The following is a 26,957-nucleotide window of genomic DNA, read 5'->3' as shown; positions in this document are numbered from 1 at the left end:
AAAAATCAGTAAAAAAGATTTTGACTGAAATTGTGTGGTTATAATCTTAGTTGAGATTTCTTCTGCTGACCATAACTAGGACAGAATGTATATGCGATGACAATAAAAATGCCTATCTTTGAGAAACTATTCCTGTGCTCTGAGTCATAGGCTTTCTGCCAACCTACTTTTGCTGGAAGTTCGAGTACTTGGTCCTGATCTTCATTGTCAGCTAGGGATTAGTACTTAATGGTTTCAGCAATTTACCAAAGCAACTCCTTTGGGATATTGTTGATTACAAACACAGGGACAAGGCCCATTGGAGCTGGAGATAAGGTATTTTTAGCTGAGTTATGCAGCTGCGCAATGAACTTGGCGAGTTTCCTGATACTAGTCAGGCACCGGCAGCTTCTCTTTATCGTAAATGGAATGGCATACATGCAAGATTTCTCATGTGAAGGGGACGCCTATGCTAGGTGATACTATTTGAATCTTTAGCTATACTGTTAGTATGAATGAGACCTAAAATTACTTGGGAAGGGCCAGCCTTGTCACAAGGTGAGAAAAAGAGCAGAAGAAATACTATCACTACTGTATGCAACAATGTGGATTTAATTTACCTGCTTGATACTTAGACGTTAGAATAAAGAGCAGGTGACACAGAAGCAGGTGACAGAAGTTACTAGAATAATGAAACTTTTTTTTTTGTATGGAGAAGAAATGAAAGTTAGCTAGAAGGTTTATTTTAGAAAGAAATGAGAAGAAGCATTACAGGGATCTATAGAATCATAATGGTTTAAAAGAAGTTCCTTCACAGAATTTTTTTTAAAAAGGAACAGCTAATGAGAATGAAAGAAACATAAACCCCAAACATAAACATGTAAAATATCAGTATGAAAATTGTGGAGCCTTCTGCTACAAGTTAAGATTTTTAAATAAGATCCAGAAAGGATGATCAGATTGTTCACAGTTACGCTGAAATGAAATGCTTGAGAGGTGTGTAGATACTCAAAGGTGTAGACTAATTCCTCATTGGAGTTATGAAGGAACTCCTTTATTCATAGGCAGGTAATCTTACAATTGTCAGTTACAGAGAAATTAGTCCTTTCTCGGAATGATTTGGCCACATTCCATTTGGAATATGGTATCACTTTGTTCTTAAACACCCTCTCACTTATTTTAGCTGAAAGCAAATGTTGAAAAGCTCCAGATGAATTTGGTTTGTTACTATATTCTAACTGTTTAAACCGTAATTGGGACTTTATAGTTCTTACACATTATAGTTGTAAAAATATAGTAAATTCAGTTAAGGATTAATTTTGACAAACAGTAGGATACAGTCTGTCACGAAGATATCACGTCTCAATTTAGTGTTTGTAGTTAGCTCAAACTGTGAAACTATGTGCTACAGAAAAGATTTGAGTAAGTATCTGTCTGTTGCTCTGCGGAAACCTGGAAATAAGATACAGCTAGGAGTTACCAACTTCTTTTTCCTTTATATACATGTCGTTTAGCTTTATCTTACTATCTTTAAAACCACACAGAAATATCATAAGACTAATTAAGGTTAGCCTTTAATTGGCTGTATGTTCATCTTCTCCCTGTTTACTTTTTCTTGTAGCCTTGCACAGACTGTTGCACTTAAAAGCCTTTGCTCCCTGGTACTTTGCCAGTGAAGGGTGGTCTCACTTGATCAATAAACAAGGGCTACAGTTTTCTTCAACACTGAGCATTTTAAACAGAAAAAAAAGACAGGTAAAGTAATCCTGCCAGTTCCAGTTAAACCTTTTGTCTAGCAGTCTGTAATCCATTGATTTATTCATAGGTTTATTCATTATGCTACTCAGTTATTAAAACTGAGAGCTTTTTCGTACCATCATCTGACAGAACTTTGTGGTGAACCTGATCCTGCTGGTCATTGGAGACTGACAGGGAGCCTGAAGCTCCCAGTGTGCCTCTTGCCCCCTTTTCTAGGATTTACCACTACCAAAAAGAGTTAGGCTCTGTTGTCTGTCGTCTTTGTTACTACCTCTTCAGGTAGTTGTTAGATCAGGTAGCTAGTTTGTAGCAGGTGTCGGATCACTCCTTAGCCCCTTCCTCTCTCCCAGCTCCTTTGTTCCTCCTCACAGGTTAGGTCCCTGATGATTTTAGCAGCCCTCCCCTGGACCACTCATTTGTCAACATTGCTCTGGAACCTAGTGGGTCCCAAATTGGACACATTATTCCAGGTGCGGCCTCATCAGCGGTACCCTAAAGGGGAATAGTAATTTCCCTTTATCTGCTGGCTGTTTTCTTCCTAATGTAGCCCGCTATGTAATTTGCTCAATTTGTTATGAAAGCACAGTGCTGGGCTTGTATTCAACCTAATGTCCACCATATCGCTCGGGTTCCTGTGACAGAGCTGTTGTTCATGCAATTGGTTCCCAACCTTTACCTACACATGGAGTTGTATGTGCAAGAATAGTATTCGCTTGGGAAGATAAGAGTCTATTTAGTGTTAGTTTAGCTAGCACTATTATGAAAACATAAAGCATTAGGTGATGAATACAATATTTGTGCAGGAAATAATGTTTTGCCTGTTTCCAGATAATTATTACTACCAGACAGAAAAAAAATATTTAAACAAATGGTCTTGGCTGAACTGAAAGTGAACAAACCCTTTTTGAAGCTTAGATTCCAGCCACATCTGTGCACTGCATCTGGAACAGAAAATGAGGCAGAGGCTACAACCAGTTCAAAATTTTGAGAGAAGTATAGCCTGGAAATCAGAAGTGGCTGCTACGCTTACATCTAGCTTTGGTGCCCTGGGTGCTTTCTTGTAAATCCCCCATTCTGTTGGGAGATTTTAAGCAGCTTTGGAAATTTCAGAAACATTTGAGTGAGAACCTTTGGAAGGCAGCAGTGGCTGCAGAACTGCTTGTCACTATTAAAGTTTTTTTTTTTTTTTTTTTTTTTTTTTTTTGTGAAATGCTGAAAATTTTGGAGGCATTTCTGGAGGACAGAAGAGAAATAAGAGTTGAAGGATCTTCTGCAGAGTAATAAGAGACATCAGATACTTGCATTTCTTACTGACTTTCAGTAATAGCTTATGTCTCATCAGAGGTCTGTGGATTTCTACTCTTTAACTGATACTGAGATTCTTATTTCCAGAAAGCTGTGGGGAGCCAAGAATAAGCCAAATTAAATGAACTGCTTCCTTGCAGACCTAAACAAGTATCCCAGTAGAGACTATTTCTTGACCTTGACAGATCAGTCCAGTCTCTTACAAAGGGTTGCTTTTGATACTCAAAAATCCTCTATGTAAATGTCTCAGACATTTTACAATACAAAGAAGAGTCTTGACTAGCCATATAAGGCTCGTGGGCTTCACTGATGTAACTTCCAGAAGAGATGGTTGTGATTCAGGGAACTAATTCTCTGAAGAGATAACAATGTCTAGAACTTTACGTTTTTCACAGTCTAATTTTCAGGTTATCATCAGGTCTTTGCATAAACTCACGCTGACCTTTTATTTTCCCATAAAATTTATAGCAATTATTAAAGGGAATACTTGTTTTTTTCTGAAATGATGTGGAAAAGGAGAGAGACTTTATATCAGTGGAAATAGATGGCATGTTGGAGTTCTATTAAGAGTGCTGTGTAAATACGCATATATAGTTATAAATACAGTTGAGTTATTGGGCAATGAAGGTTTTAATTCAGACTTATTCTAACCTTGAGAATATAACTTTACCTGTTACACATTCTGTTACCGTATGATTTAATGTAATTATCTTAGTTTAAAACCACATAGGGAGAAATAATCCTAGGCACCAGTGCAAGCTGGGGGTTGACCTGCTGGAGAGCAGCTCTGCAGAGAAGGACCTGGGAGTGCTGGTGGATGACAAGTTGACCATGATCCAGCAATGTGCCCTTGTGGCCAAGAAGGCCAATGGTCTCCTGGGTTGCATTAGGAAGAGTGTTGGCAGCAGGTGGAGGGAGGTGATCCTGCCCCTCTACTCAGCCCTGGTGAGGCGTCATCTCGAGTACTGTGTCCAGTTCTGGGCTCCCCAGTACAAGAGAGGCATGGAGCTACTGGAGAGGGTCCAACGCACGGCTACAAAGACGATCAGAGGGCTGGAGCACCTGCCCTGTGAGGAACGGCTGTGAGAGCTGGGCCTCTTCAGCCCGGGGAAGAGAAGACTGAGTCTGATCAATGTGTAGAAGTACCTGAAGGGAGGGTGTCAAGGGGGCCGGGGACAAACTCTTTTCAGTTGCCCTGTGTGACAGGACAAGAGTCAATGGGCAGAAGTTGAAGCACAGGAAGTTCTGCCTGACCGTGAGGGGGAATTTCTTCCTTGTGAGAGTGACGGAGCACTGGACCAGGTTGCCCAGAGAGGCTGTGGAGTCTCCTTCTGTGGAGATCTTCAAGGCCCACCTGGATGCAACCCTGTCTAACGTGCTCCAGGTGACCCTGCTGAGCAGGGAGGTTGGACTAGATGATCTCCAGAGGTCCCTTCCAACCTTACTGATTCTGTGATTCTATTATTCTAAAATTAGCATGCCAAAAACTTATATAGTAACAAAGCATTTTGGCCTAATTCGTAAATCATTTGCAGAGCCAACTTATTCAGACTTACAACCGGGTTCTTGGTCAGTTGCAGAGTAAGTCACTGGAGTATAGGGACTGGAAATCAGAGCCTTGGGATTCCTGAGATCAGTTCCAAACTGTGAAGTTTGCCTTGATACAGACTGCTCTCAGTTCCCTGCCACTGAACTTCTGAGTCTTCTCAGGCAGTAACATTCTGAACAGTGACATAACTGCTGACAAATGGAACAAAGTGGAATTTGCAGAGCATAATATTTTATAAAAACTAATGGTTATACAATTTTTACTAAAATTTATTTAACTATTATGTTACTGTAAACATCTATTACTAAATTTTAATAGGTTATTTTTTGGTTTAAACCCTTGCAGGCTAGACAATGAAGAAAAAAAATACTGATGTATAAAATAGGTCTGGTATTTTTTTATGGACTGCTTAAACTGAACACTTCGTATTTTGTTTCAAGGATGCATGCTCATCTAAGGTGGTTCTACTAAGTAAGCAGAGTACATATTGAGTGCAATCTAGGTGATAATTTATTAGATTTTGTCTTCTGTGTTTTATTTTTTTTTCTGGCAGCTGTCAATATGCGTAATATTGTTCTCGAAGCAGAAAATACTGATACAACAACCAACTGTCTTCACAGACAGTAAGTTGTTTGCTACTATAGAGGGATTTTAGAAAACTTTTGTATATAACCTTGAAAAGTTTATACTTGGAGCCAGAAGTTGTGGTGACCTTACATAGATACTTGTGCCCAAGAGGAAACAAAAGTGAAATTATTTCAGTATATGAAGCTTAAGAATTGGCAAAAGACTTATGCATTTTATGCATCAATGAGACTGGTGAGAAAATAATCATGAAAACAAAGGCTGTAGATTATAAGGAAGCTGCAAAACTGAACATAACCTAAAATAAACTTGAGGTTCAGCATAGATAATATGCTTTAAATCAAAAACGCACTGTTTGGCAGAATTAAAAGGCAAGTAAGGTCTCAGAGATTACATGTTCTACTGATGGAAATGGGCCAGACTACTGACTACCAATTATATACTGCTGTCAGAGTAAAACGTGGAAATGTGCTAGATTTCCAGAGTTAAATACTGTTTTCATCTTTATTCAGCTCTTTCTTACTAGCAACTCTTGTCTTGCCTCATTCAACACAGAACATTCAACAGTGAAATCCTTCTGAACCAGAGAGAAGGCAGAAGAAGCCATTTACCCAAGTCCACAAATTCCCACTAGGGCAGTGTTGACCCCCACGTCATTCCCATGGAGACCAGAGGAACAACCCCACTCCTTGGAGTGCTAAAAGCCAGGTGGTTTTGTAATCAGGCAGGAGAAGGGCTGAGAGAGATGAAGACCAAGATGCAGCTGCTGTGTCTTGGGGGGCAACATGCGAACTAAAATTTGAGAAGAGCAGGTAGTTTAGAAAGATGATGCATAAGCCACCTGAAGTAAGCGTGCCTTCCCTCTTCGTAGGAAAAGGTCAGTGGCAGTTGAGGTCTCGAGGCAGCTTGCAGGTACACGAAGAAGCAGGCCTCCAGCCTCCTGTCTGGCCTGGTGCAAAGAGGGAACTGCCTGCTAGTTCCTACAGCTTCTCTATGGTATAGCGTGAGGTATGCTGTTAAAGGAGTTTTGCTGAGAAAACAAAGCAAATCCCAGCAATTTTGTTATATATATGGGTAAGCACGGGAAATAACATAATATTGTTTGACATAATTTTTAATTGACTCAGTGTGGTAGTATTTGTCTTGATAACAGCCTCTGATGTTTCTGATGAAACTATTTGTCTCATTTATTTATATCTGGATTACATAAAAACTTAGGGAAGCTGATTTCCCAATTTAATTTCCTCCAGAAGGTTGTTCTTTGTGCTGTCTTAGGCTTCATGTGTATGTTTTAATAATCTTATCTGAAAAAATATAGAATATCTGAAAAGATAAAGAATTCCAAAGGAAAATGAATCTCTTGCACTTTCAATTTTTTGCTTAGTATTTCCATTTTAATATTTCTTCTACTGTTTCATAAACTCTAGTGTATAAAGTCTAATTTAACTCTCTGAAAAGAGCATGAAGTGTGTTTTCCTATCTTGATTAATAAAGCTGCACAGAATCAGGTCCCTACACGAACATGTAGACCTTCAATATAAACTTATAATAACTAACAGCTGAAAGCTTCAGATGTGAAACAGATGGAAATTTATAGTGCTTTTTATCCTAGAATGCTAATAGGAAAGCTGAATTTTAATGCTGATGCAAATTAACATGGTACAGGTCACCAGAAGTTAATTTCTTCTTGCAGTTTTGCAGGAACCCTGTTGCAGTTGATTAAAAAACAGATTACAATACATTTTCATAGCATTCATAGGGGAGATTAAGTTAGGATACTGTTCTCCATTCATGGTGTTGAAGGTAGACTACTGTAAGCATAAAGTAAGAGTGGTTCTTCTTGGTTAGACCAGAGGTCTGTTTACTTCAGTATGCTGGCCCTAGCAGTGTCTGATATTGAATATATATGGAGAAGTATAAGAAGAAGGCAAGTATGGAAGTATACCCTGAGCTATTGTCTGCTAATAAGACATACATTTGTTTTATAGGCAGGAAAGTTTCAAAGGTATTAGACATTAATTGTAATACCACTATGTGTATTCAGAATACTGTCAAGTGGTGTGTAATTTTAAAATTCTAGTAATACGGATGTAGATTTACAAAGGAAGGAAAATAAATAACTTCAGTAAAATCATTTATATTTAAAAATACTTAAATAGTTTGTTTATCGGTCCTGAAAATAATGCATCATGATACGTGAAACATAAGTTGTCTAATGAGGCATACAGGTTATATCACTGCTTAATTGACGTCAGTGATTTGAAGATGTCTTCATTGCAGGCTGATAGAAGTATTTACATTGTCCTATATCAAAAAATGTGTATATGTCTCAGATACTGAAATAGAGACATCAACTGACAGAGAATTGTTTCAAATCTGACTAGCAACATGTTTATCAGGAAATGGTACAAGAAACATACTTATCTAGAGCTTTTTCCTTTTTTGTTAACTTTCAGGCTGCATTTATGTTAAGAGAATAGAAAATTAGCTTTCTGAAGATTAATTTGAATTTCAGCTGCTGATAATGACTCCAAAGTCATCTATGAAATGGAATATTCATTCATCAGAATCAAAATTTAGTATTTCAAATTCTACGTTTACTGAGATGGAGAGATTACTATCATAGTACTCTTCTGTAAAGAGTCCCTGACTCTGTAGTTTAGTTTCCTTTTCATTAAGCTCAGATAATCAGTCTACTGACCTTCAATTCGTGCTTCAAAGCACAACTATTTCTGTCTTTGGTATAGGTGTTCTTGAAAAGAGAGACTTTTGGGAATGCTTGTATGCTAACAGTTCGGTAGATGTTTACGTGTTCTTTTGAATTGTGGCATAGGAGAAATAGATGATTTCGTAACAGAACTAAATAATAAATAACAGTTAACTAAAAGAAAATCTATTTTGGAATCTCAGATTTATAAGGTTAGTCAAAAGAAGTATACTAAGTAATGAATATGAAGGAGAAGAAAGTCACTTTGATAAGGGATTAAAGAATCTGTTCCAAGCATAGAAACAATAGATTAGAAACACAGAAGTAGAAGTGGAAGGAGGTAGCAAAATGGTAAGAGGCTTAGGCAAAGGTTATGAGAAGAGCAGCCAACCTGTGAAAAAATTCAAAGGTGAATGCAAAGTATTTGAGCCAAATAAAGACAAACAAGTGATTGCAGGAGAATAGAGAATTAATGGGATGATTTGTGAGACTGTAATTAAATGCAATAAATTCAGTATTTTGTAAGAGTGGCTTAGAATTTTTAGCAACAATTCTGCTGAATTGGTGGGATGCATTGTTTTTTGGTTGTGCTTGTCTTTGTGGACTACAGGGAGTTAAATACATAGTTTAGATGAGATTCAAAATTTTAAATGCTAGAATTTGCAATTTAGTGAATGTAGGTGAATTGAATTCCATACTAAAAATTCACAGATCGTGATTCAGACCACTTAAAATAATAGGTATAGAGTATTTTCCGTCTGTTTTTGAGTTCTCACAATATATTTTTTCAGTTTTCACAGTTTTCAGCTTTTTTCAGCAACCAAATAAACTGAAAAATGACACCGTTTACCTCCAGAAATAGGGCCTTTAAGAAATAACTGCTCATATAAAACTTTAAATGAATCTGTAACTTTGATCATAGTGAGACAGTTTTAACTGCCATATATGGACGTTAAACAGAATTTGAATATTGTGGGCTCAGACATATGAATAAAGTAGAATGCCTGGAGGAATTACGACAATACTGTATGCACATGGTAACTGACTATGCATGTGCTTCTAGCTACTAGAAGTGGAAGGTAAAACACATATATGTACATCTCTTAAACTACTGTCTCGGAATTTTATATCTAATGTAGTCAATCAATCACTTTTCAAACACAGAGTGCGAACCCATAAGTTACTTGAGTTTAGCAAGTTTCTACTAATCAATTAAGCTACTCATATCATTATTTAGGTACTGCAGGTCATGTCAAAGAAAAGGCAGATGACTACCTTTTATGGGCTTGCACCTTGTATTTGAAAAGTGATTAATAAAGCAATTTAGAATAATCAACCTGTGCAGTACTATTGGATAAATCAGGGTCAGTTATATCAAGATAAGATACTTGCTTCTGTCTGGTGCTATTGGATAAATCTACACTTGGAAGAATAAATAAGTTTTTTTCCCCACTATAAACTGTTTATCATCTACTACCTTGGGGTCTTGGATCACTCAGGCCTTGTGTCCTGCTGCTATATGTGTGGATAAGAGCTGGTCATATCCTAAGCCAGATGTACTTCTCTTTGTAGCAGCTGAGCTATATGTGGCGTGTTATCAGTGTTGGGCCTTTTCCTAGAGCTTAGTTGTACTGAAAAAGAAGTAATTCTTGAAAATTACAACTCTGGAACGTCATAAATTAAATGCATTTTCTTTGCTATGATATTTCTCTTTGATTTGTGTTTTGAAATTGATTGCAGTTTATTGATAGTGAAGTATTCACAAACTTAAATGAAACAGTTGTTAATAATGTCTTTTCTTCTGCAGAAAATTACATCAGCAGTTTGAAATGTATAAGGAGCAAGTGAAGAAGATGGGTGAAGAATCACAGCAGCAGCAGGAGCAGAAGGGTGATGCCCCAACCTGCGGCATCTGCCACAAAACAAAATTTGCTGATGGCTGTGGCCATAACTGTTCATATTGCCAAACTAAATTCTGTGCACGCTGTGGAGGAAGAGTATCTTTACGGTCAAACAAGGTATGGAGTAAAAATTTAGTAACTAACTCGGTATCTTTTATTCATTGCTAATGCATCCAAACTGTAAAATTATTGAAACAGATTTCCTTTAAGAAGGAAATTATATCTACTTAGAGTCTTTTAGAACAGCTGTTCTCTTTTCACATAATCTTCATTAAAGCTCTGATTTGCAGATGGATTTATGATATGGCTTTTAAGTTAGCACATACCACATTTCTACTGTCAAACTCATGCAAGTATAATTCTCTCACTGGAAGACTGAGTGTCGGTACTGGAGGTAGGGAGTATGTGTAATAATCTTATGAGGCTAATATTGAGACAGCACGTATATTAGAACTTAGAGCTAAAGTTGTTGCTTCTCTGCTTGTCCAGGCTCATTTGGACAAGATTTCTGTTAAATGCATGTTAGATCAGTGTATACAGTGTATTATAGTATTTTTACATGTTTATTATGCATTGGTACATATGCATATATATTATATATATATTATATATGGCATTCTATATATTTATATTAATATATTTGAAGGAGAGTGGATTAAATGTTGTTCATAAACTGATATTAAAGTTTTTGCATAGTCCTTGAAAAAAACATTTAAAAGAAATAGTGCTAGAAATTTTAATAGTTTATCTTCAGAGATACCATATTAAACCTCCAAAAATTAAGTAAATTAAGAAAGAATATAAAGATAAAGCTAGTATACTGGTGTTTAATATGTAACACTAGGCAAACCAGTAAGCTGCATTTTTAAAAACCTGGATTATAGAATAAAAAATTCAGCAAAACTAAGGTAATTGCAGAAAACAGTTCAGTCCTGAGATCAGTTTATTCAACATTTTGTATGAAATGTTCACGTCCAATATATTTATCTTTCTCGGATTCTGATAGATATTCATAGGATATTCATGACAGTAGTCTAGATTTCTTATACTAATCTTTTATGGAAACACTTGTTTTGTAAATTAATGTAGTCATTTATTTATTTATAAAATCATTTTTCAGTATAATTTATTTCCATAAGTGAGTATTTTTCTGTAATATGATCATTGCAGATATCATGCAATCTGTAAAAACCATCCTAATATGCTGGTGAGTAGGAGAAAACCATATAAATGCTATATTTTTGGGGGGTTGTCTTTGTCCTAACATCGAGCTAAGGAGGACAGAGAAAGCAGGCTTAAATGTATGTGTTGGTAATGAACTCAAATTTTGACTGACAGAATTTAAAAGAATTAGCTGTTTTGTAAAGTACCTTAGTACTAAAGTAGCTGAGGTTGTGTGTAAATCCCTCAAGCTGCCTTGAACATGACAGAATTTTGTTAAGAAGAAAACTTTAAAATTCATGTAGTGCCTTTTGTCTTGAGTAAGCTAACGTATTATTAATACTTTTTTAACTAGATCATATTACCAGTAATAAGGGATATAATAATTCCTGTATTAATTTCATCTGATTATTAAAGGCAGTTGGGTCTGATTTTCAGAGTCATTATGTCTACGTACATAGAATCATAGAAAAAGAGCATTTGGAGGAAGGTTTCATCTCTTAATGAGCTGTTTGCAGACATCATTTAGACTCTCCTTAGGCAGGATAATGTGAAGTAGACAGATATTTGTATAACTTCTCTTGACAGACTTCTAGTGAGATTCTTCCACAGTCTCTTAGATTGTTTGTTCCATTGCTTTACCATCCTCATCTTAGAAAACTTTTCTTACTCTCTAACCTAAATCATTTCTATAAGCCAACTTCTACTAGTCTGTTATGCAACTCTTGTCAGTTATCTTTTGTTTCTATTACTGTGGATAACTTTGTAGGATAAATTAACTTTTCCAGCTCTCATTTGTTTCTTTTGAGGATCATTCATGAATATACTGGACAGAGCATCTCTAGAGAGATCCCTGTGAGACTCCACTGATGATATCTCTCCATTAAAAAACATTGACCATTTATTCCTGTTCTTTTCTTCTTGTTTTTTTTAACCAGTTGAATTTTGTCATGAATTAATTTATTCCTGTTCCATAGGAGCAGAGATTCTTTAAAGCCTGGAAGTTCAGCTTGGCAGGATCTGTGATCATCTGATCCCATTTATTCACATGCTTTTCTTGAAGGAATTCTAAGAAATGTAACAGACACGAATTCCCTTTACAAAAGCCACTCTGACTTTTCCACATTTTATTATAATTTATTCACATGCTTGCCAATTTTGTTTTATATTTTGATTTTTATGAATATGTCCAGTATGGATGTCAGACTAACTTGTCTGTTACTCTGTTGATCAAACACTGAAGTCCCTTAATAAATAAAGAAGTTGGTATCATATTTACCATCTTCTATTCTATCAATGAGAGACTGTTTATTACAGTTAATAGATACTTTACCCTTGAGGTTTTTAGGACTTTACGCTGAATATTACCTGTTTCTAAAAAATTGTTACTGTTTTGTTGATTAACTTTACAGCTTCTTTTTTTGACAATATCCATTTGAAGTATGTCATCTGGTTCATTCTCCATAAAGTAGGGTTCTGGAGTAAGTATCTCTCTAATCACAGTGAGTGTGATACAAAAGATTTAATTTAGACTCAGTCTCTGGTAGTGTCCTTTTTCTCTGATGTATTTTCTACCTCAATACATTATTCTGTGAAAATCCTTTTTGGTCTAGCATATTGTAGCTTACCGGAACTCATTCTTTTCTATTTTTCTTATTTGGATAAACCCCAACTTTTTGAATGATAACTTCTTCTAGTAGCCTGCTGTTCTAACTGTCCTAGATTTTATTTGGTCTTTGTAGACTTTGTCTGGCAGGTTGTGTGCATCTGCTTTGGACCTTGCATAAGGTAATTTTTAAAGAATCTCCATGTCTCATGCAAGCTTTCTACTCTTTTGACTGTTCCTGTTGCTAGTTTCTTCTAAAACTGAATGACTCTGAAATGCTCTTTGATGTAGCTGTTTGATCTGTTTGTGATCTTTTTCATTATATCAAGTTTCCAGCAAAATCTTCCCATTTACACCAGTTTCTGCTGCTATGTACTTCAAAACAGGCAAGCGTAAGGAGCAGACATCTCAGAAGATGAAGAATTGCAAGGAGTAGTTCTGTTTCAAAGGCTACAAAGGACAGTTACTACTTACAAACTTTGAGGATGTAGTTAGTAGATCTCTTTTAGAACTTCTGGTAAATCAGAAGACTCCAAAATAGTATCCCTTGGTTTGAATATTCTTTGGTGGGTTTCTCTTCTTGTCCTCTCACCCTTGTGTTTTTTCTTTCCAGTCTTTCATCATAGAATCTAATCTCGATTCTCCTGTCATAATCATGGCAAATCTCCCTCTACAGATATATTTAAAGAGAAAGTAAGAAAGTGAATTTGAGTAATTAAGTGACACATTTTGCTGTTCTCTTTTCATATTTTTTTGTTGTTTTCTTCTTTTTGTTGTTTGCTGCTTTTGAACTTGTCTTAACATGCAATACTTTCTCTGAAGATTGCAGTGTCTTTTTGTAAATTCGTATAATATCAAGTGTAAAGACTTCTATTCTTAGTGTAGTCTTTGGCCACTGTTACAGTATCAAGAAAACATCAGTAAGAAGAAGAATGGCATTTTTAAGTAACAATAAGAAGGCCAAGATAAGAGTTCAGCTGCAGATTTTTTGGAAACATATTCAAACAACAAGCATTTGTTAGTAATTTCCAAAGCATCCGTATCCGTATTGAATGGGATATTTTCCTCCTTTAATTTGTCTTGTTGAAGAGGGTAAAGTGGACTCACACTAGCTAGATCCTTTCAACTAGATAATTCCTAGAGTGAAGAATTCCTAGATGGTAGGGCACTTATTCATCTTAGAGTGTGCTGCATGAAGTCATCACTGAGAGTGAGAAAGCTGCAAATTCATGGGATATTGCACTATAGCTGTCCGTAGTGTGGGTGATGACAGTGCATTTGGAGGACAGTGCTGCTGCCTGAGTAGTACGGGATAATTTGATTTGGAAAATGCCTTTGAGAGTTCTCTACAGGGTAGTGTTTGGCAACATTACAAGGCTTTACAAATCAGATCTGAGGAGGAGGCAAATAGCTCTTATCAGTCCACTAAGACTCCACTCTACTTTGCAGATACACCTGAATATAAAGCTGTGAATGAAGGCACATTGGCTGCGCACAGAATTCTTTTGGGTTCCCAGAATGATTGGATGATTTATCCCCTCTTCAGAATACCTGAAATACAGCCATTAAAGTTCAGTTCAGGCTGTACAGAAATAAACATTATGTCAGAGTTCTTTTTAGATCAAAAAGCAAAATTGATAATGGTAGTATTGCTGCTTCCATGCTCCTGACCGTTACCTTAGTGATAGGAGTATTCACTAGGATGAGGATTTCAATCTCATATGAATAAGGGATCTTGTACCAATATCTTTGATGTTTATGAAAAATATCAGTTTGATTAAAACTACATTACTGAAAGAAACATGACAGTAAGCAATAATTGTTCTTCTGTAATTGTATATTGATTGGTACAGGGAAGTGCACACTGAAGGAGGCAGTAGGCAGAAGAAAAAAGTTTATGCAGCTGAGACAATTAAATGCTAACATATTGGATGTTTACAGCTTTCAGATGCGTACAATTTCATGTACAATGAATATAATTTTTGGCAGCTCAGAATGCTGTTTCTTTAAACCAAGATTTCACTTGTAGAGAAAGGAAACAATGTTTATTCTGAAATTTTAGTTAGAAGTATGTTCAATACCTTCTTTCAGGATGTTTGGTGACCTGATCAGTTGTAGCAGCTGAAACATTCTTATCTTTTCCTCTTCGAACATCTAAATTAAGGCATTCGGTTGGTCATTTGTTTCTGGGTGTTCATACCCAGAAAGCGTGTGTGAAACATGTAAGATATGAGGAGGGAACTTTGCATTCTGATTATGTGTCTGAGTGTACATTTATTTTTGGAGGACCTTCGAATGCTCTTCTCTTCTTTGTCAGATCTAACTACGTGATCTACAGCATGATCATCCATATGCATTCACAATTAATTAAATGAAGTTTTGGCTTGCTTGTGCCAAATGGGCACAAGCCCATTTCATTCTATTTAGAATTGGTAGGCACCAAAGAATTAGTCTACCACAATCAAGATTTTTAAGTCACTAGGATTTAGGTTAAACTGAGTGAGTTCCTATCCCATACAAATAAGTTGATCCTTATGAGACATGGTTTGATTCTGCATTTCCCTAGAAGAGACATAGAACATTGCAAACTTGATGAAAAGGATTTCTCTAAACAACATTTTTTGAGCTTTTTTTTTACATATAAAGTAAGATCTTTATATGTACAGCTATGTTCATCTTTCTCAGAGAATCCCAGTGTGAGTAGCTCAGTGAAAGTAAGGAACATCACTATTTCAGTGATGAATTAGTCTGAAGACAGTCTCCTCTCCAGAAGTGAGCTTCTGAATTTACAGCTGGACTATAAATGTTAGCGTTCTAATTGTGATGAGTTTCACATCTTAGTCTTTCTATGAAGAGAATGGAATTGGTAATATATACATTAAAGAATTCAAGGATGTGGAATCTGAAATGTTGTCCTGGTTATAGGAAAACAACAATGTTAATGACCATAGTGAACACCGATGAATGTAAGACAATCTCTAAACAGTGATCAGCTCTAATGTATTTGAGGTGGGCAGCCTCTTTATTCCTTCTAAAATTATACCCAGACTTAGCAGGACCACAGTTCAGCTGGTATATGTCACAGTCTTTTGAGACCCCTCTAACCCCAAACACAGTTTTGGCTCAGGCTGCTGGGACAGAGCTGGGTGAGAAGGAGCTGTGATGAGCCCTCTTGGGGGCATCCCCCTGCTCTCCTGGGAGCTACTTTGAAGCTCAGGCAGTCAGCCTTGGCTCCTGCCTGAGCTGTGCTGCAGCTGGCCATGTCCCTTGCTCACCCTGATCCATAGGCTCACCTCCCCAGCTGGCCTCAGCCTTGCCTCGTCACCGTGAGCTTGTCAGTGACCCAGACTCAGGGTGACCCTGGCTACCGTCCCTGGCCCTGCTCTCCTCACGCCAAGGCTGTGGGACGAGGCCCTGCTGACGAGGGCACAGCCTGCGTCACGTCACCCTTGCTGCCCTGCTCCCGCTCCTGGCCAAGCTGCCGGCCCTCCTGGTGCCTGAACATTACAGAAGTACAGTGCTGGCCCAGCAAAACTCAAGTCTTCAAATTGCATTTCTTGGCATTTCTGTATTGATACCTTGGGTTCTCTTGATTCTTCAAGAGAACCATGTGATTTTACTAGCAGTAATTTGGAATATGATCATTCCCTTAAAAATGCCGACTGCAGAAACTACTTCTGTTGTTCTTTTTACCTATTTTAAACTATTCTTGGTAACTGTTTTGATCCTTATTAAAAAGCAGATGATAGTACCTCAGTCTAGTACCTCACAGTCAGTTTCCACAGAGGCCCAGCATGTTTGGACTCTTCACTCTGTTTCAAAGCCAGCGTGTCTTTAGATGCTAATGTGATCCTGACACACCAAAGAATTGATTACCTAGCCATAACTTAGTTTAACATGATAACTTAGTTTAGGCAACTTCATATTTTTGTTCTTAAACTTCTCAGTTGAAAAATACTTTCTTAAAGTATGGTTTTCAGCTCACACATCTGAGTGCCAAATCCACCTTCTGACAGATTTTTTTCAAAAGACGAGGTATAGATACTGACTCAGTCTAGATTTCTTTTGAATATGGGATGGAATTCCAGTCAGAGAGTGTTTGCAAACATCTTCGTGTGCCTGAATGTTTGTGGAGTTAAGGTCTTTCCCCACAAAACTGGTATAAAAAGGAATTTGAATTTTACAGGGAACAGAGTAAATACCTGGAAAGTCTGACCAATTTGTTGTTGTTTTTTTAGCATCAGTTCTTTGAGTGCTGAATGGAATAATTTCTAAATGTCTGCTTGCTATTGAAGTGGCTTACTAGACTCTCTCTTGTATGGTCACTCACATTGCCACTTACACTGTACTGGTGCGAAATGGAAGAATGCTTTGAATCAGCCTGGGGCAGGCAGCTAAGATGCTGCAGGCAGTCTTAGCTATATGGTAATATGTGACTGCTTGTCTTGGATTTTACATACCTTTATATTTTAGAGCCTGCTTCTGAAGACTCTCTTCATCTTGAAAGTTGTTCCACATAGGTATATTGTGCCTGAACTGTTTGATTAATGTGAGGATCACAGTGTGAATGACAGGATTTGGAGTCTTAACTCCAAAATGGCACCAATTTCTGAAATTATAATTTTGTGTTGGAAAGCTATATTTCACCTACTCATATCTTGAAGTGTTCGAGGGTCTCCTCATTTTGCCATTATTTTCTGAGATATTCGACCTCCTTTTAGTATGTATTTTATAAATACGTAATTATGTATTATTTTAATGATTGCCTAAGTGATGCTTGCCCATCACTTTGGGACATCTTTTAAGCTATCAGAGAATGAGGCTCCTCTATGATAATAATTTTGATATACGAAAACTTGATACATGATCAGCCATGCTTTTCAGTAATACAGTCTTGAGTTTTTAGGAAATGTGAGCTGGTATGTTTGACTTGTTTATTTTCTTAGTATGTATTTAGTATATATGTTATTTTTTCTGTGATTGAAGTCAGGTTTCATTGTTGAAAACTCTTGATTTGAACACAAATTAAGATGTGGCAAAATGACACAGAATGAACAGACCAGTGTTACCACGTCAGTATTTCTGAGCCAGTAGCTTTTTACATTAAAAGATAGTGGCATAAGAGTAGTTACTTAGAAACACTTCTCTCAGAATTTCTAAACTATTCTATTCCTCTTTTGAATATAGATAAGTTTGTTACAGTCAGAATTTGTTTCTGTTTGTTAAATTTGTTATTTTTGAGTCTGATCAATTTTATCAGTCATGATTTTTGGAATACAGATAAAATGAGGAAAGAAATCCATATCAGTCACAAAGGAGAATTTTTAAATGTATGTAGGTGTATTATATGTAGGAGAAAGTTATTTAAATAGGCTAGTATAGGCATATTCTTAATCACTGAGGACAAAGTATCATAGAATAACTAGGTTGCAAAGGACCTCTGGAGATGATCTAGTCCAACCTCCTGCCCAAAGCGTGTCCAGTTAGATCAGGTTTCTGATTAAACTCTGACCAGCTGAGTTCAGAATCTCCAAGGCTGGAGATTCAACAGCCTTTTTGTGTAACCTCTTCCAGTGCTTAACCTGTCTCATGGTAAAAAAAATTCTTTATATCTAGTATAAATTTCCATTGTGCCATCTAGTGTTAACTGTTGTCTTTTGTCCTGCTCACCGCTGTGTCTTTGAGAAGAACACTACACATAACACAGTATGCTATAAAATCAGCAAGGTTATGGGTAGTCTGGAGTAAACATTTTAATGAATTAACAGTTACAACAGTTTCTAAGCAGTTTCTTGAAAAATTATGTGTCTTATTCATAGTAGGTTTTAAAATTTCAGAGGTAGTGGTACAGTATAGAATATAAAAAGGTGAAGGTAAACAGCTAGCTATTGAAAATTACTAAGATATTTAGAAGAAATGTGCTAAGAACAGAGAATTCTGCTTCGAAGAATAGTCAGCAAAAGTAGGTATGACAATAAGTTATTTGTAAAAGAATTAAATAATAAAGATAGTTTTCAGCTCAAAGTTTGTCTTACTAAGAAATTTGTCTCTTTGTTAAGTTTGCATAATTTTTAACCTCTTCTTCATATTTACCTTTCTCATTTCAGTATTGGTTTTACTGTGTTTTAAAATTGTTGCTTATATCCTATTAAATGTCACTATATTTCCTATTTTTGTGTGAAACCTACTACTTTACCCTTTTTCAGTTTCATATATAGAAAATCTTTTGACTTTTTCATTATGTGCTATTTGTGAAATACTACCACTGCATCTTCCAGGCAATTATTTAATTTTATCAAGTTCTTTTGTTTTAAAATCGAACAGAATACTTAACACCTATCTGGTTCCCTAAATGAGGGACGTAGGTTATTCTGACCTGATTGCTCTCCTGTACTGTTACTTCTTCTTGTGGCTGAGAGATATTCAAAAAGAAAGCTACCTAATCAGACAGACATTCCCTATCTCAAAAATTTCTTTGTCTCCATGCTAAGGATACTTGGGTATGGATTATGCTCCTCTTGTAGAGTAGAGATTGGTTCTCCAGAGGTGAGGATAACAGATGGAGGCACCAGTTGATTGCGTTCACAATTTCTTTGAGCAACTCCTGCCACTCTTACTGCAGTGGGACAGGAAACCTTGTTGGGGAAGTAGCAATGAGATAAGTATGTCTTTTCACACAGAGTGATAGTGCTTAGAAGTGTGCTGATTTAGATAGCTTTCAGTGATGTTTCATATCTCTATAACTGAGAATGCCACTAAAAATGGGAGCATCTTTGAAAATACCTTAAACTTTTACTACCATATATCATAGCATATCATAGAATCATAGAATAAGCTAGGTCAGAGGGGACCTCTGGAGGGTATCTAGTCCACCACGTTGCTCCAAGCAGGATTGACTTCAAAGTTAGGTCAAGTTTCTCAGGATCTTGGTCAGCTGAGTTGTGAAAATCTCCAAGGTGGGAGATTGTAAACCTATTTGGGCAACCTGGGCTTAACCTACTCTTGTGATTTTTTTTTCCCTTATATCCAGTCTAATCCCTTGATTGTTGCATTTTGTCCTTCAACTGTGTACCTCCAAGAAAAGTCTCTTTGCCCTCTCTGTAGCTCACCTTTAAGTAGTTCCCTCAGCCCCTAGCCTTCTTCCATCTAAAGAAGCCCAGCTCCCTCAGCTTCAACTTGTGTATCATGTTCTGCAGTCCCCCTGACCATCTTAGTTGTCCTCTGCTGTATTTTCTCCTGTTTGCTAGTATCTCTGATACTGGGGGGAGCCTAAAACTCTTTTAAGAGCACAAATGCACAGAGTTATATGGCATAGAGGTATCTGAACAACAAGCCATAAAATAAGTTATTGCTGCTTCTGGTAAGCAATTATTAAATGTTTAAAACCGTTAAATGCTTAAGTGCATGCATAGATTTAGTTTGTGTATTGGCATGTGAAATTAGAATACTAGAAAATATTGTTCATTTATACATTGTTATTCATCATTCACAAAAAATGGGAAATTATTTTGATTGAAACCATTTTGGATATTTTTGTTTTTCTAAAGTATTCTTCCATTTACAGTTCAGACAGCTAAAAGACAATTCCTTCAAGGAAAATAATACTCAGTGGTAGTACCAGTATTTAATAATTATTGATACAAAAATAGTATGAGATAATAAAGATCTGGCATGACAGTAAAGACTTGAGACAGTCTCTGTCTCCATGTGCTTTAAAGGTCTAATATTTTGAAAAGCTACTGAGTGAATGCACACCTGACTTCTAGCTATAGTGAATGAATATCCTTCCTCTCTGTGCAAGTGCAAAGGATTGATTCATGAAAATTATTTGCAATACTGGGGTCCAAGGCATGTAGAGCTAAATTCTGCATCCTTTTTATGAGCTGCCCTGTTTCTTTTATTAAGGTAATTAGGACTTGACTCCCAGATTATTTTTATTAAATATGATTTTTTTTGTGCAGCTTGCTTCATACAAATATTTAATCTGATATATAAAGTCTTCATAATTTCACACATAAAAAGATTAAGAAAATAATTAAAATGAAGTATTTTTCACCAGATCTTCTTAATTTTTAGAGGAAATAAGAAAGATACATTAATTTATTTGGAAATTTGTTTATTTTACTAACAAATAATACTGCTTGCTTTCAGAATGAAAGTGACTCTTTCCTTCTTTGTCTTTTTTCTGTCCTTTCTTTCTTGCTTTCGTGGATATGAACTCCAGGAGGACAAAGTGGTTAGAGCCTTTTTTCTGTCTAAAGTTCTTTTCTTTTGTGGGTAGACTTATTTCCTGGCCTACATTTGCTTTCATTTACAGAGGTGTAATGCCTGCTAAAGGCAAGGAAGTTACTATCATTAAAATGAAAGCAAAGTTTGGCATGAAACGCTTACCTGTTTTTCAGATAACATTAATAATCTGTGAGTTGTTGTGAACATTATGCATGATACTCCTCTCTGTTTACAAATTTTGTAAGCATGCCCTGACTTTTCATTTAGTTTTGCAATATGATATGTGCACAATTAAAAAAACAAAAAAGAAAATTGGCTCCAAATTTTTTTCCTACAAAAATACAAAGGAATTTTTCAAAGTGGCATGAATTTATTAAAATAAGCTTTGTCCCTAGTGGTAGCTATGTTTGTATCATTAGTAAGTATGTGCTTAATGTTTTAGCTTTTTTCTAAAATTTTTTCAGCATGCTAGTTCAGTTTTGTTTTTTAATGACAGTACGATTAGATATCAGTAATCATTAAGAAAACATACAAGAATATACAAAGAATGTCATGGAGTTATTCATTAGTAGTTAACTTAAGTCTAAAATTAAATTACATATAGACATTCCAAAAATATAGTGCACATATTGTGTTGAACATAATGTTGAAGTAATGTTAAATGTTATGCATGTTACTTACATTTTGTGTTTATTTTGCTAATATTACACCTAAAATAGATAACCAATTTTATTTTAGCTATGTTTAGGAAAGATAGTATAAAGCTAAATATGAGAATATGTCTCTATATATATTATTTCAGTATATTTTAGTACCAAATCAAATATGATTGTTAAAAATTACAGTGGAGAAGAGTACCTGGGCTAATGTAAATCTGCTCTTCCATGTAAATCTAATATATTCTAAAATGAATTGCAGTTGCAAAGCCAATGTGCCCTGTAATGCTTGGCAAACAATTTTCTATATTAGATGGTCTAATTCTTTACAGTTCATGTGCACCCAGTGAATGCACACAGGGCAAGCAGTCTTTGTGGCAGGTCACGTATGGATCCCCCAGTCTGTTAGAACATAATGTAGTTTCCTTTTAGCCTGCCTGTTTAGGTTTCCTTATCATTAAAAGGTTATGAACTCACAGGATCCATGAGTACTCCAAGTCCCTAGAATACAGAGGTAACTGTAGAGTACAAAATGTAGATGTTTAGAGCTATTTTCTCCTTGAAGAATTTATCCTTTCTGTGTAATCTTGTAAATAATTGATGTACATTAACAGTATTCCTGTAGTCAATCGAACAGCTAATGTCCATGAGGCAGTTATATGTGTTTTTACAGTATTAAATCCTAAATTCACTTAAAAAAATAAATGTAGGAAGGTACAATAGTAAGATTATGTGAATATCTAGTGAAGGTACAATAGTAAGATTTTGTGAATATCTAGTTTTCTGATGTGAATGTCCTCCCAATAAGGGAGCAGACAGGATTTTCTGTAGCTAATTATCTATTTAAATTTTACCATAATTAATGATTGAGCCTTAAATTGCTTTTAGGTTTTGCTGATTTCAAAATAGATGTTTTAGAAATTACAAAGGCAGAAAGGATAATGCATATTTTAGGTCAGATTTTTTTGTTGACCACAGGCATTATGAAGTAGGAACATCAGTATCTTCATCTTGCTTTTAGTGCTGTCAGTATAGTTAAAAACCTCTCAGAGTATTGCACTGAGATATATTCAAAACAAACACTCCAATATAAATAGGATTTTTTTCACTTTTGTGTGAAAAAAAATTTTATTAGTAGGTTAACCCACTCAGAGTATCCTTAGTATTACTGGTAGAGGAGGTGTGAAATTACAGTATCTAAGAGGCATATTTTGTTCTTAGTAAACATAGATTGGCAAAGTCAATCTGGCACCTTGTTGGATAGATCTGTGGGGATCTGGTATAGATCTGTGAGGACTTACAGAGTAGAAAGACATTTCAGTCTGTCCTCTTCAGAAATCTTGGCAGATTTTTTGAAGATTATAGAGAAAAGCTGGGACAGCACTTGGTGTTGAGTGTGTGAGACAATCATACGCCAGTTTACATCTGCTGTTTATGATCCTGAGAAATGGGGTTGAACGTGAACTTTAACTCTCTTGCATTGTACCATTAAACATACATTGAAGAGGGTTTAGATACAATAGTCATAGGAAGGAAAAGTCTCACTGTGCCACTTCCCACATAGTCAGTTATCCCAGCCATGCATTAGTCTGGTATGACAGTGTATAAAACAGTCCTTTTTGCAAAATGGTGAGCCAGTGTATTCGGAAAGGAATAATTTATGTTAAGTTATAAAGGAGTAAGATATATCTCAGCAGAAAACAGTTAGGCATAGTTGACAATTTTTTGACGAAAAATAACGTGTTTATTGAATTTTTTCAGATTCTGTATTTCTGTATTTTCTTCAAATAACAAAGGTATATTTTACAGAATTTTCTGAAGTTGTCTCACTGTTATTCAGTCAGTAAAAACGTGATTAGATGGTAGACAAATGTCCTTGAAGAACTGAAATCATTAAGGCTAAATGAAAGTAAATATATTTCCTTAGATAAAGACTCACACAAGATCACGTTCCCTTTACTTGGATTTTGAAAATGATGTTCCTAACTAAATTACTTTATTAAAATGAGCAAAACCTTTAGCTTTAATACTGAAGATGTATGGCTATATAGTTGAAAATCATGGGAAGTCATAAAAAGCATAGGGCCTTATTCTTTACCTCTCTCCATTTGTCTTACCCTAGATAAAAATTTCTTGTTCTCCAGTTTTCCTTCCCTATATTTCAGAGTAAGGAATATTATTATTCCGGTCAGGAGAGACCTCAGATTGAATGTTAAGTTCTTGATTACTGAAATTTCGGAAAAAACACATTTTTATAGAGAGGCTCAGAAAAACAGTAAAATATTTCATAAACTTAGAATGCCCCTGAAAAAAGTTTCCTGTTCCAGCTCCTATTTAGGGTTGTTTTCTTAGGCATCTCTAAGCTGCAGGAAGCTTAATGATTTTCCTCAGCTCTTGAGTATTGTCTTTCAGATTGGGATCTCTAAATGTAATTTGGAGAGTTGGCAACTTAGCCCTTCCTGTCTTAGGCTGCTTGTTCTAGCATGCTCTCTGATCTTATTTCTCATGTGTCCTTTTGTCTGAGCTGTTCTCCTTTATCTTTCTGCCTTCAAAGCTCACTCTTGTTTCCGTCATCCTTCGAGAATGCACCTCCAGTAACAGAAGATACCTTTAACAAATATGGCAGTGAAAACGCACAGTTTTTCTGTCTTCTGTTTCCTGGAATTGGTTTGCAAAACAAATAAAGTGGCCTCTCCATAAATATATTTATATATTGGTTGCTTTTTTCTCTGTGGAAACTTCTCTGATCGTACAGTGGTATCATGTTCTTTATTCAGAAATGTGCCGCCTGGCCTTTTGCTTTCAGTATTTTCAAGATGGTCACAGTGTGACCTGTAATAAAATGTAGTTGGTACACAAACATCATATTAAACTTTCAGATTTTTACTTGCCTGGAGTTCTGCTAATAATTGCACATAGTTAATGAATCATACAGATGGCTAAATTGATATATAAATATTTTCCCCACATTAGCCCTCTCCCCATGGCTTGCTAATTTTGATGACCTTATAGTCATATTAAGATACGCTTGTTTGTGACCATCGCAGCTATTGAACAGGAGGATTACACTGCGATGTAGTCCAGCTTCACACTAACTTCTGTGAGTAGCTGGAGAAGTTGAGGGGCTGAAGTTAGGAGGAATGAGGCTCCCTCACCCCCCAGTAAAGCATTTTGATGGCCCATTTCCTCGCAGACAGGATCAATGACCTACCCTCCACAGTGTTCAAGGAAAGGGGCATGTGAGCTTAGAAATTGCCCGTCTCCTTCTCCAGCTTCTCTTCTGTTTGAAATTTAATGGGAAAATAAACATAAGTGCAGCAACTTCATGGCGTGATGTAGCTTCAGAATCATCTTCATTAGTGCAATACAGCGACTACAAGATTATTTGTTTAACTATGTAGTGAGACTAACTGTTTTCATTAGTGAGGTCCATGCTCAGAGAACACACTCAAATGTGTAAGAAGTAAAGAATTAGTCAAACACTGACTGGAAGAGTAAGTAGATCTGAAAATCCTTTTACAGCCCTGTGTGTGTGTATATACATACATATATATATATATATATATATATGTATGTATATACACACATACTATATCAGATGACAAAGCACTTGTGTGCCCAAAGGTAGTCTTATTTTTCCACCTAACAGTCAATATAAAAGATACTGTGTCCACCCGTAAACTTTGTCCTGCACACATACACTCTGGTATTTTACTTTTCTAATAAAGAAATTAGAAATAGTTGGTTTGCTTTCAGATGGAACTAAATTTCTGAAAAGCATTGGAGTTAATACAGAGAGAGGCTAGTGGAATTAAAGCAGCAGGTTTTCATTGGTAACTATTTTTTCTACCCTGAGAGCATTAGAAATTTACCTTTTATTATCAAATTATGAAAAAAATCCATTTTCCTTTTCATTCCTTCTTCAAGATATTTTAAAATACTTACTTTAAAATAAGACCGTTTAAAAATATGAAAACAACATAAAGTTTTTGATGTGATAGTGTATATTATTATCTTTCATTTCTGCTGTTTAAATTTGAAGCTATTTCCACTTCCAGAACCAGAACATAAACAGATCTTGAGCATTAAGTTATATTTGCCACCTGTTGCAATATTTAGAAACCATATCATGTGGTATTAAGTTCCAGGTGTAGACCTTTATCAAAGTTAGCTCAGCAAATCCCTTGTTTCAGTCCCAGGTGTGTAACAGCACACCTAGGACTCTTTGAGCACAGTTAGACAGTATGGCACTACTGGGGATGATATAAATGTTTAATTATCTAGATTCAGCTTCAGTGGCTGGAAACCAGTGCCTATATGCATACATACATATATATATATATATATATATATATATATATATATATGTATAAAAGTAATGAAGATAATGCTAGTAATAGAGTAAAGCATCAAACCTTCTATTTTTTTTTCTTTCTCTGAACTGTTTGCTTAGAGCTTTATTTAGATACTGTCTTTAAGGAACACTATTGATAGCTTGAGGAATTAAATGAAAAATGCCTTGGAGCTGAGTTAATAGTTTCTGTTTGCTATTTTCATCTGCTGTGAGAAAATAGGAATTTGTGTGTCAGGCATCCATTGATGCATCATATTGGATGCAGAGGCATCCAAGATTGCTGTTACTCAGCATAGTATGAGTGATTTTATGTAGACTGCTTTAGCAGATCTTGGACTTAGGTGTAGTTATGGACACAGTTTAAGTAAATGTGAAAAGTGTTGTGTTTAAACAAAGCTTTTCACCGAAGTATAAAAACAAAAATTCCTTGGTTTGAATTACTATAAAGATGCCTTCCTTCAGTATCAAGGAGATTTACGGAGAAGCCTGGATTTCAGGTAACCAATTCAATTTCAGTCAATTGATTTGTGCTGATGTTCATAGTTTACTGAAGATCAGCTCTGTCTAGTTCACAAGTTCTTTTTATTATTCTAGATCTGCAGTAAGTAATCTATGCTTTGTAAACCAAATATGTAAGAAAATTAGTGGGAGTCTTGTTTGATACTGGGGATGATGTGCTTTCTGAAAATAAATTTCTAGGGTGTTATGCTGAGAGAATTGTAAGTGTATTTTTATTAATTAAACTTCTTATTCATTTAGTTTACCATGTATGCAGACCTGCCATTTATCTTTACCACTGCCCAAGAAGTTAAAACTTTTAATCAGTAGTGTTCGTATAACCTGTTCATCTTCCCATTTCAGTGTAATTACTACATAACTTCAGAGTCATGAGCTGGTTACTTGAGGTATTCTTGCTCGCAGGTGCTTGGTCATGTGATTATGAAAGATGATATTTATTGTTGTTAGCAATTGGGATTTCTTACAGCTCTAGGTAGGGAACATATGGTATTTGTTCAAGAGGTCAGAACAGTTCTGTCTACTTTGGAGAGCTCAAGATAGAAGTCAAATGCCCGGTGTATACAAAAGTCTAATTGTCTGTTTACATTCAGCGATAGTTTATTTTTAAACAATAACAAAGGGATGACTATATGTTCCTTAACAACTTGT

At 35.9% G+C, this 26,957-nt stretch overlaps 1 protein-coding gene across 24 annotated transcripts in view; it reads left to right on the top strand.

Moving 5' to 3' along the window:
- RIMS2 (regulating synaptic membrane exocytosis 2) overlaps nucleotides 1-26,957 on the top strand; it is a 459,058-nt gene that overhangs the window by 78,482 nt on the left and 353,619 nt on the right. For 13 of the 24 annotated variants that reach the window (XM_062568280.1, XM_062568264.1, XM_062568290.1 and 10 more), the window contains 2 exons: nucleotides 9,691-9,901; nucleotides 20,776-20,787. In XM_062568280.1, the coding sequence (XP_062424264.1) occupies nucleotides 9,691-9,901; nucleotides 20,776-20,787 (223 nt within the window). The remainder of the gene's footprint in view (nucleotides 1-9,690; nucleotides 9,902-20,775; nucleotides 20,788-26,957) is intronic. The other 11 variants (XM_062568285.1, XM_062568269.1, XM_062568279.1 and 8 more) reach the window with 1 other exon arrangement.

Source organism: Rhea pennata, chromosome 2 (assembly GCF_028389875.1).
Source record: "Rhea pennata isolate bPtePen1 chromosome 2, bPtePen1.pri, whole genome shotgun sequence".
In the NCBI taxonomy this organism is placed as follows: Eukaryota; Metazoa; Chordata; class Aves; order Rheiformes; family Rheidae; genus Rhea; species Rhea pennata.
This window is presented reverse-complemented; position numbering and strand designations above follow the sequence as displayed.